General features: G+C 41.1%; 1 protein-coding gene across 2 annotated transcripts; it reads right to left on the bottom strand.

Annotated features, from left to right (window-relative positions):
• Nucleotides 1–11,699, bottom strand: LOC124032023 (the record flags this gene model as incomplete). 2 transcript variants are annotated; one of them, XM_046343977.1, is given in 9 exon segments in its annotated part: nt 1–349; nt 5,714–5,798; nt 5,903–5,989; nt 6,171–6,287; nt 8,582–8,758; nt 9,033–9,181; nt 9,406–9,577; nt 9,883–9,979; nt 11,524–11,699. In XM_046343977.1, coding segments are annotated over 9 exon segments (921 nt in total). In that variant the 5' UTR covers nt 11,538–11,699.
• Nucleotides 11,700–12,109: the final 410 nt, after the last annotated feature.

The following is a 12,109-nucleotide window of genomic DNA, read 5'->3' as shown; positions in this document are numbered from 1 at the left end:
AATGAGCAAACATTTCTAAAAACCTGTTTATGCTTTGTCATTATGGGGTATTGTGTGTAGATTGCTGAGTATTTTTTATTTAACACATTTTAGAATAAGGCTGTAACAAAATGTGGGAAAAGTAAAGGGGTCTGAATGCTTTCCGAAGGCACTTGCAGTGAAATCATCTTCAGTAAAAACAGACCGGTCCAATGCCCATTTGAGTGCATTTCCCTCTAGTTCCTAACTTCAAACATTGGTCAGAACCAGAGAGTTGTTACAAAATGTAGAAATTGCTGCTTATCCATCCTGTGTAACCGTAGCCACTTTCTTCTCATGACGGCACTTTACTGCTTGTCCGATGAAAACACTGGAGAGCGAGAGAGAGAGAGAGAGACATTAAAGTACCCGGGTTAGCTTGCCTTATACTCTTTACAGACAGATTTACGGTATGTTGCCTTCTAAAAAAATGTACTGTGGGGCAAAAAAGTGTTTAGTCAGCCACCAATTGTGCAAGTTCTCCCACTTAAAAAGATGAGAGGCCTGTAATTTCCATCATAGGTACACTTCAACTATGACAGACAAAATGAGAAAAGAAATCCAGAAAATCACATTGTAGGATTTTTAATGAATTTATTTGCAAATTATGGTGGAAAATAAGTATTTGGTCACCTACAAACAAGCAAGATTTTTGGCTCTCACAGACCTGTAACTTCTTCTTTAAGAGGCTCTTCTGTCCTCCACTCGTTACCTGTATTAATGGCACCTGTTTGAACTTGTTATCAGTATAAAAGACACCTGTCCACAACCTCAAACAGTCACACTCCAAACTCCACTATGGCCAAGACCACAGAGCTGTCAAAGGACACAAGAAACAGAATTGTAGACGTGCACCAGGCTGCAATAGGTAAGCGGCTTGGTTTGAAGAAATCAACTGTGGGAGCAATTATTAGGAAATGGAAGACATACAAGACCACTGATAATCTCCCTCGATCTGGGGCTCCACGCAAGATCTCACCCCGTGGGGTCAATAGGATCACAAGAACGGTGAGCAAAAATCCCAGAACCACACGGGGGGGACCTAGTGAATGACCTACAGAGAGCTGGGACCAACGTAACAAAGCCTACCATCAGTAACACACTACGCCGCCAGGGACTCAAATCCTGCAGTGCCAGACGTGTCCCCCTGCTTAAGCCAGTACATGTCCAGGCCCGTCTGAAGTTTGCTAGAGAGCATTTGGATGATCCAGAAGAAGATTGGGAAAATGTCATATGGTCAGATGAAACCAAAATATAACTTTTTGGTAAAAACTCAACTCGTTGTGTTTGGAGGACAAAGAATGCTGAGTTGCATCCAAAGAACACCATACCTACTGTGAAGCATGGGGGTGGAAACATCATACTTTGGGGCTGGTTTTCTGCAAAGGGACCAGGACGACTTATCAGTGTAAAGGAAAGAATGAATGGGGGCATGTAGTGAGATTTTTAGTGACAACCTCCTTCCATCAGCAAGGGCATTGAAGATGAAACATGGCTGGGTCTTTCAGCACGACAATGATCCCAAACACACCGCCCGGGCAACGAAGGAGTGGCTTCGTAAGAAGCATTTCAAGGTCCTGCAGTGGCCTAGCCAGTCCAGATCTCAACCCCATAGAAAATCTTTGGAGGGAGTTGAAAGTCCATGTTGCCCAGCAACAGGCCCAAAACATCACTGCTCTAGAGGAGATCTGCATGGAGGAATGGGCCAAAATCCCAGCAACAGTGTATAAAAACCTTGTGAAGACTTACAGAAAACGTTTGACCTCTGTCATTGCCAACAAAGGGTATATAACAAAGTATTGAGATAAACTTGTTATTGACCAAATACTTATTTTCCACCATAATTTGCAAATAAATTCATTAAAAAATCCTACAATGTGATTTTCTGGATGTTTTTTTCTCATTTTGTCTGTCATAGTTGAAGTGTACCTATGATGAAAATTACAGGCCTCATCTTTTTAAGTGGGAGAACTTGCACAATTAGTGGCTGACTAAATACTTTTTTGCCCCACTGTATCTGGCAATGTTTTTTAGAACCTAATTCACACAGTCCCATGTATTTATTTTAGGCCTCTCCTAAGAAACATAAGACTAAAAAAATGTCTTTTTGAAATAATAGAATGGCATATTTGAGTTTAATTATGTTACTGGTCTGGGTAGCCCATATGGCTGTGCCATGCACATAAACCCCATAGTTATTTTGTTCATTAACACTGCATGGTCAATCTGACATCTGCATTGGCTGTACAGCATTTAACGGTGATACAGCCTCTGCATTCATGCTTCGCAGAGCTGTTGTGAAGGAAGTTGTCAAGGAAGTTTGTTTTATTCAGGACCTCCCGCCCCCATCTACAGTCAACCAATCATGTCAATGCGGAGCTATACGGAGTCCTCTGCATTGTTAAAACATTTGGGAAGTGTACGGTACTCCGTGAGCTCGATTTGGCCTCTGCAAGGCTACGGGGGGCTTTGCAGTTGCATCACGCCCTCTGTACAGAGCCTCCGGATCGCATCTCGCCCTCTGTACAGAGCCTCCGGATCGCATCACTGGAGCAAGCATAAATTGGCTTTACAGTGGTTCCTCCTTTAAAAGCTGCAGTAGTCTATGGCACATTATTTAAGTGTGAACCACTGTTACCATTAATGCTAGTTAGTGCTAGTGCTATCTCTGAGAAGCATTTGATAGACTTCAATAATGGCTGTACTAGGGAATGCGGGCACAAGAGAGATCGGGGAGGAAGGAGTAGGCTGTCCTTGTAAATAATAATTTGTTCTTAACTGATTCTATGTGTTATTTCATAGTTGTGATGCCTTCACTATTATTCCACAATGTAGAAAATAGTAAAAATAAAGAAACTCTTGAATGAGTAGGTGTGTCTAAACTTTTGAATGGTACTTGCTTAATATTATGGTGTTTCTATTCAAAGAAAAACAAAAATCCCTCTGGGTTTCTGGTTAGGATGGAACGGAAAATATGGCGCTGTACATGTCATGTCACAGTCAGGAGTATAGTCCTGGGCTATTTAGCTAAAGAATCCCGTGTCATGCGGGCAGGGCATGCGGGAGACCGGGGTCCAATTCCCCGATGGGGAGGAAGGAGTAGGCGGTCCTTGTAAATAAGAATTTGTTCTTAACTAACTTGCCTAGTTAAATAAAAAGGTTACACTAAGAGCATAACATTTCTACACCATCATTTTCTAATTCTAGTCTAACAATACCCAAAAGGAGATTAAGAAAATAAAAATCTCTGATTTATCAAGACCAGTCCCCATGCTTGTCTCAGAGCAGCGTGAAATGGTGCTAAAATAGTTGTAGGCTTTTGCTTCAAATCCTATTGCTTCTAACTTCAATATGCTCTTTAAATAAATAAGACCTACACCACTTTTAACAGCACATTACTCAACACTAGTGAGACTCATGTCATCTACAGTATATCGTGGAGAGTCACATATAGAGGATTCTAAATGAAAACCAAAACCCGATGGCCGATGTCTCCCGGTGGCGGCCGGCACGGGTATCGAACCTGCATCTGTAGCAATGCATTTTACACTGCGGGAGCCCCCATCCACAAAGTATCAAAATACAGAGAGGTGTTGGTAAAAGTATATTGTCCTGCTAATAGCCCCATAATGGGCTATTATAATACTGTACATGGTGTCCAGGTAAGGTAATCAAAAAAATTATTTATTAAAAGACTATCAGAAAGAATGTTGGTACTTATTTATTTTTATCCAAAGCCATGATTGAGTGAGTCACTCAGCTTTATGTAGGTGCCGGCTATATGACTGTGTTTTCAGAAAAACAAAAGAGAGCGATTATAAATCTGAATCTGAATCCGATTATAAATCTGAATAAAGTCCAAAATAATATTTGTTAAGGCTAAAACATTTATGTTTTTAGAGGGAAAGAAACACTGGGACAATTGTGCGCCACCCATAAAGGCCAAAACATAGTCCTGCTAATAGCCATAATGGCGCTGTACAACGTGACCGTGTGTTTGAAAGAGTATTTTCCAGTAAGCAACAATGTTTACCTTCATTAGACAACTTTGTTCCAATATTTCTGTAATTCAAAGATATGTATTCCCATAGTAATTCGTTATGGATCCAAAATTAAATAAACATACCAATTTTTAAAGAGTAATTATTATTTTATTAATGAAAGCATCAAGATGTTGATGACAAAATACTGTACTGTTTTGAGTTAAATGTAGCAATCAGAGTACATAAGCATCGAATACATTGCATGTACGGGGATGTTCACACCTACAGTAGCTGGGCAAAAAGAGTCTATTGTCCTGCTAATCAGGCTACAAGTGTTTGAAAACCTGTTTTCAAAATGCCACCAGCTGTCCATCACTATTGTCAATAAAAACACAGCATCTTATAACCACAATGTCACATAATTTGTCTCTACCGTTCTAATTACTACTAGAATTTGGGATTAATTTGATTAATATTATGGAGTTTATGTTCCAAGGAAAACCCTCTGGATTTCCGTTGGGATGGAATGGAAAATATGGCGCTGTACAATGTGACGGTCGGGAGTACAGTACTGGGCTATTTAGCTAAAATCCAGTGTCCTGCGGGCACGTGGGAGACCAGGGTTCAATTCCCCGATGGGGAGAAAGGAGTAGGCTGTCCTTGTAAATAAGAATTTGTTCTTAACTGACTTGCCTAGTTCAAATAAAGGTTACACTAATAGCATAACATTTCTACACCCTCATTTTCTAATTCTAGTCTAACCAATACCCAAACGGAGATTCAGTGAAAATGAAAGTCTCATTGATTTATTAAGACCAGTCCCCATGCTTGTCTCAGAGCAGCGCAAAACTGTGCTAAAATAGTTGTAGGCTATCGCTTCAAATCCTTTTGCTTCTAACCTCAATACACTCTTTAAATAAGACCTACACAACTTTTAACAGCACATTACTCAACACTAGTGGAGACTCATGTCGCCTACGGTATGCCTACAGTATGACGCGACTCTCCGCCAATAATTACATATAGAGGATTGGAGGATATTTCTGATATTTATTCCCATAGTAATTCATTATGGATCCATAACTAAATAAACGGCGTCATTTTGAAAGAGTATTTTTATCATTTTATTAATGAAAGCATAAAGATGCCATTATTAGTTACAATGTTTTAGTTTGAACGTGCAGACTGGCACTAAGAACAGAACAGCGGGAATGTTTCCCTAGTCAGTCAAATTATTAGTGCAACGCTCCTTAAAGTGTTGCAAGTGTGGCGGGGTGAGAATGTGATGAAAGAAATTATTCTGACATTTCACATTCTTAAAATAAAGTGGTGATCCTAACTGACCTAAAACAGGGAATTTTTACTAGGATTAAATGTCAGGAATTGTGTAAAACTGAGTTTAAATGTATTTGGCAAAGGTGTATGTAAACTTCCGACTTAAACTGTAGTTGAAGTTCTTGGAATGACTGTTTTACTGTGCCCATAACAAAAATGTGTTAATACAAATGCTCCTTCAATGTGTCAAAAAAATGTTTTTTAATGTTTGTGTCGTCTATGAGCCTTGTTCTAGTCTAGCCTGAGTATATTGACTCCTGGTAAACATACAGTGGAACAGGTGAAGGAAAAAATACAGGCAGTAATCTACTCACTCCTCTCCCTCAGGCCCTGGCCGAAGCTGCGCGCCAATCGGAAGAGAGACCAGAAAAGCACACCTTTGATCAGCACTGAGATCCCCGCTCCAGTCACAGCAGCGGCCTCCAGTGTATACGTTTTATCCTGCCCCCAGTGTACACTGATCTGAAATCAGAAGACCACGAAGTCCATCTCAGAGCAACCATTCACCATACTTTCCCTAAAGATCTGATTTGAGATCAGTTCAACCACTGGCTTTCACTTCTCACCCTGTACATCAGGTACACGAAGTAGGCCACCTCCGGCACATTAAGAAGGACAAAGACCCACACCAACGGCTTGGCTTCTTTTAAAACCTGTAACAAAGGTTAGTGCTTACAATCTAAAAATTATTTCCACCATCCTTCATTCAATTGAGTTCACATTCTTTATGGGTGTAGTATTTCATTGTGATTTATGTTCTACTGTTTATGCACTTGTGCAGCGCACACTAATTATTAAATTACATATTTTATTCTCTTGATACTTGTTACTCACTGCGATAGCCCCCATGGCTGCGGTAAGGCAGGCCCAGACCACTCCAAAGCCCAGGATGATGCTGTTCGTGAAGGACATGGTTGTACCTGACGTCATAATCAGTATGCAAAGGCACAGCTGACAGAGAAACAGGAAAAACCAGCCACAGATTATTCCAACTATAAATCTAGTACAGCTCCATCCCAAAGACCCTGATGTATGAATGGCCCTGATAAAAAGGACCACCTTTAGAGCACCTTAAATTAAATTTCGGACAAAAAGGCATACTCTGCTGCATCATTCCCTGAATCAAATGGCTCATTCATAACAAAACCCACTGATATTGTCAACTACTTACATTTTTTAGGCATGACATGCAAACAACAAATTCTAAAACAACACATCAATGCATAACTGACCAAATTATGAAAGACAAGCATTATAATTTTGAATTCCGTAAAGTTAGTGAGGGCGAGGAGAAAAAAACTTGTCTATCAACAATGACAAGCTATTGGGTCTGACAACTTGGATGGAAAATGATGGAGGATGATAGCGGACTATATTGCCACCTCTTCAATCTAAGTCTACAGGAAAGTGTGAGCCCTCAGACCTGGACGGAAGCAAAAGTCATTCCGCTACCCAAGAACAGCAAGGCACCCTTTACTGGCTCAAACAGCTGACCAATCAACCGGTTGCGATCCCTCAGTAAACTTTCGGAAAACATTGTTTGACCAGATACAATGCTATTTCACAGTAAACTAATTAACAACTGATTTTCAGTATGCTTATAGGGAAGGGCATTCAACATGTACAGCATTTACACAAATGACTGATGATTGGCTGAAAGAAATTGATATGATTGTTGGAGCTGTTTTGTTAGACTTCAGTGCAGTTTTTGACATTATCGATCATAATCTGCTGTTGAAAAAACTTTTTTGTTATGACTTTACATCCCCTGCTATATTATGCTAGGCTACGGGGGTGGCAGCGTAGCCTAGTGGTTAGAGTGTTGGACTAGTAGGTAGAAGGTTGCGAGTTCAAACCCCCGCGCTGACAGGGTACAAATCTGTCGTTCTGCCCCTGAACAGGCAGTTAACCCACTGTTCCCAGGCCGTCATTGAAAATAAGAATCTGTTCTTAACTGACTTGCCTGGTTAAATAAAGGTTAAAAAAAAAAAGGATCGAGAGTTCTGTCTAACAGAAAAGAGAGGGTGTTTTTTAATGGAAGCCTCTCCAACAATCAATGTAGAGTCGGGCATTCTCCAGGGTAGCTGTTTAAGCCCTTTATTTTTTTCAATCTTTCCTACTGACCTGGCACTGAGTAAAGCCTGTCTATGTATGCTGATGACTCAACGTTATGCACGTCAGCTACCACAGCAAGTCAAATCACTGCATCACTGAACAAAGACCTGCAGTCAGTTGTAGAATGGGAGACAAGTAATAAGCTAGTCCTAAATATTTCTAAAATTAAAAGCAATATATCCGGGATAAATCATTCAATAAAACCTAAACTAAATTGCATAATGAAGAATGTGGAAATTGAGCAAGTTGAGCAGACAAAAACTGCTTGGTGTAACCCTGGATTGTAAACTGTCATGGTCAAAACATACTGATGTAATGGTAGCTAATATAGGGAGAAAGAACTGCTCTGCTTTCTTGACATTGCTATCAACAAAACAAGTCTTACAGGCTCGAGTTGTTGCACCTGGACTACTGCCCAGTCATATCGTCAAGCACCACAAAGAGGGACAAAGGCAAATTACAGTTGGCCCAGCACAAAGCAGCATGGCCGGCCCTTAAATGTACAGAGAGCTAACATCAATGACATGCATGTTAATCTCTCATGGCCCGAAGTAGAGGAGAGTGACTGCATCACTATTTGTCTTTGTGAGAGGTATTTACATGTTGAAAGCAGCGAGCTGTCTGTTTAAACTACTAGCACACAGCTCAGACACCCATGCATACCCCACAAGACATGCCACCAGAGGTCTCTTCACAGTCCCCAAGTGCAGAACAGAATCTGGGAAATGCACAGTACTACACAGAGCCATGACTAAATGGAACTCTATTCCACATCAAGTAACATGCAAGCAGGTTTAAAAACCATAAAACTACACCTTGGACTGTGACAAGACACACACACTCACTCTACACACATGCTTGTACGGTGATATTAGAAATGAATTGTGGATATGTACTGGTGTAATTATGTTATATGTACTGTTATATTTTAGCTTTCATTTGTTTGGACCCCAGGAATAATAGGGATCCTTATAAATACAAAAAAATACCCTGAAGGCAATCATACATATCTGCACCAAAGATGCTCAATGTCAAGGCAACACAACGTGTTAGAATGATGCCATCTGTCGGAAGAAAATGGTTGTCGTGTGTCAGACATGTATTGTGACACATGTGGAATGTGGCGGTACCTGGGCCTGTAGGTCAAAGGTGACCATGGAGAAGCACAGGTTGATCAGGAAGTACTGCTCCTGGAAGCTCTCCAGAGCTCCGCCCACCCGGAAGGCCATCATGTTGGGCCTTTGGATGAGCAGAGTGGCGCACAGGACATGGACCACGCCCACACACAGGATGCACACAAACCGCACCTACCACACAAGCACACACACTGATTCACTACCTCAGCTACTCAAACAGCACCTGTGACATAAGCACATGCACAATCACGTCTGGTCACAATTGAGCCGTGTTCTGTAGGGAGAATATGTTTTTAAACGGGGAGGTAGTACCCAAACTTGTCCAATGAGAACACAGATTGTTGTTTTCTGTTGCAAAACACTTTGCTACGGTATACCGTACTGAATATGACCCTGGATTAGACATAGGAGTTGGTTTAATTTTGTTGGTCCACATGCAGCGTACCAGAAGCAGGTCCTTTCTATCCTGGAGAGGGAGCACCATGAAGTTGACCACAGAGCGCATCATGACCACCAACACACCGAGGACAAACACTATCAACTCCTGCCTGTTCTCCTGCAGGATTCCCCTGGTGATGTAGTATATGCAGAACACTGGAGAAACATAAAGAAGACTGTGTGTGATACAGTATTGGTGTAGGCGGCATAATCAGGATTTAACCATAGAACAATGGTGACATGGGGTGATCAGAATTGGGGATTACATTTCTTTTCTCTGAATATTTCATAATGTGTTCATGTCTGGACACAGTAAGGAGTTGGCACTCTGTTGTTAACAATCTGTTGCTATTGCCACTAATGTAAGACATGCCACTTACAAATTCCAACCAGTTGGATGAGAGATACAGTGAAGTCGTCCTCATAGCTGTACGTTGCCATGCTTTGCCTGTAGATGTTTGTCAGTGTGAGGGCCAATAGTGCCAGTAGAGAGGCGATGGTGAAGCAGAAGTAAAGCTTCACCAAGCATGACAGCTCTGACCAAGGCTTTATCTGTGGGGAGAAAGCCAAGCATATAACCTTTCTTTACACACAGACACCTAGGGCCCTATTCAATCAAAACGGGTGCAAATTTCTGAGTAAGACAAAGGAACATTCTTCTTATGCTGTGAACATGTAGTCTACATTCTTATTCATGTGATAAGAGAAACATGTTTACAGAGTTGAGTGACACAACAGTGCAGGAAGAATATTGAACTGAATAGGACTCTGGTTCCCAATTCAAGCAACAGCTAGAACAGATAAATGTGACAATGTCTACTCTGTGTATAAGGAGAACAATTGGGATGTATACTGACCGGGCCACATGGCGTTGGGATCAGTTCCTGGTGCCTTGGTCTCAGGTTTGGGGATGGGAGATCTGAGCCCTCCCACGGCTGATTGCTCAACAGTGGACTGAAATAGAAATATATGTGGATATTAGTGACTGTCCAAGATAGTAATAGGTTCAAATGTATATTGAATGGCTGATATACGCATAATAATTTGTCATATTCATAGATCCATGATGAGATATAGGTAACTGCCAAAATAAAGTAAACCAACATAAAAGTGTCTTAATAGGGTGTTGGGTCATCACGAGCCAGAACAGCTTCAATACACCTTGGCATAGATTATATTTTCTATTTTTAAAATGTATTTAACTAGTCAAGTCAGTTAAGAACTCATTCTTATTTACAATAACGGCCTACCGGGAAACAGTGGGTTAACTGACTTGTTCTGGGGCAGAGCGACAGATTTTTACCTTGTCAGCTCGGGGATTCGATCCAGCAACCTTTCGGTTACTCCCCTAACGTTCTAACCACTAGGCTACCTGCCACCCTTCAAGTGTCTGGAACTCTATTGGAGCGATGAGACACCATTATTCCATGAGAAATTCCATTTTGTGTTTTTTTGATTGTGGTGGAAAATGCTGTTTCAGGCACTGCTTCAGAATGTGTTCAATTGGGTTGAGATCTGGTGACAGACAGTCATAGCATAGGGTTTACGAGATATGGTTTGGAAAACATACCTAAATGTAGTGATGGGTTATGCCACTGTACTCCAAATTGTAGCTTTATCCACACTGATACATAAGAGTAGATTGAAATACTGCTAGTTTTCCCAGAAAACTGCCCTTTTGTCAGGACACACGTTTCACGCCACTTCAATACAAAGTGATTTTCATAGCAGGTTAGAAGAGCATTTTCTCTAACCCTAACCCTTTTCCTACCCTGCTACGAAAAAGTCACTTCGGTATCGAAGTCGGATTAAAAGAGCCACCGCAGCCATTTTGGAATGGCAGTATCAGCACCTTTGTTGTTCAATGCAACGTGCCATTCCATAATGGCTGCTGTGGCTACTGCTAGCTAGCATGAGGACGAAAAGGTCAGTTTCCCAGGAAAACTAGCAGTATTTCAATATTCTCGATGGAGCTGTGTGGACAGAGGTAAAATTTGGAGTATTGTGGCATATCCCATCCCTGCAGTGAGGTACATATTCTGACCTATTGCACCTGCTCCAAGTGTCTTATGCCACAATCAAGTCATGTCTGAAACTTGAGACCTCCGATTAAAATGAACTGAAGTTGTTTGTGTGTAGACCTTCCCATTTTTTTCAGCTTTATTTAACCAGGTAGGCTAGTTGAGAACAAGTTCTCATTTGCAACTGCGACCTGGTTGTTTCTGATACTTCATAAGTGGGAAACTCAGGATCTAACCCCCTAGGTTAGCAAATCAGAAATGCCCAAGTTTCTGACATGGCATTAATGTAACCATGACGGAGTTCCGACCCCAGTTCAGCTCAGTGTAAACAAGCGTAACGGTAGGGTCGGTATCTTCTGGCAATGGACACACCAAACGAAAGAATGTTGGAAACGGAACTCAAATCACATCCTGTCACTAAACTAACACTACATCGATGATTGTAATTATGTTAATAAGTCGCGCTCATAAACTCACCGTATCTCTTCCATTTTTAAGTGAAATAGTAACTAGATAATCGTGTTCTTGATGTTTCTACATCTCAGCAAGCAGGCCCACACTGGCTGCTAAATTCAAACGTATTCACGCCACATATTTTGGAGAGTTTTAATGGCGGTGTGCAAACCATAACGCCACAGTTCCGCTTACAAGTGTATATGTCTGACGTCTTTCTGAGGTGTATTCAGCATGCATAACATGCACGTACTTGTTTGAAAACGGGTCCAGTCAATATCATAACAATAGTCAATCGTGAATGTTTTAGAACAGTACGATGATTTGTTTAGTTTTCTTTAGCACAGCGGCTTAAAATACTCTTTGCATTCGCAAACCAGTAAAGATTAGCAAACTCCGCATTCATCTCAACCATCGAAACGTTGCATATTGAACACACCCTTGATGAGGTTGCAGGGAAATGCTTAGCCACAAGGGGGCATAATGACTCCCCAAGCCACTAATCAATGCATTAGACATTGTAAACAAAGACAATACAAACGTATCCAACCTCCACTATAAACATGTACATTCGCCTGGTCCATGTATTATCTATTCAAAACTACATTCA

This window comes from Oncorhynchus gorbuscha, linkage group LG03, assembly GCF_021184085.1.
Source record: "Oncorhynchus gorbuscha isolate QuinsamMale2020 ecotype Even-year linkage group LG03, OgorEven_v1.0, whole genome shotgun sequence".
Taxonomy (NCBI): Eukaryota; Metazoa; Chordata; class Actinopteri; order Salmoniformes; family Salmonidae; genus Oncorhynchus; species Oncorhynchus gorbuscha.
Note: the sequence above shows the minus strand (reverse complement) of the source record. Positions and strands in the feature narration are given on the sequence as shown.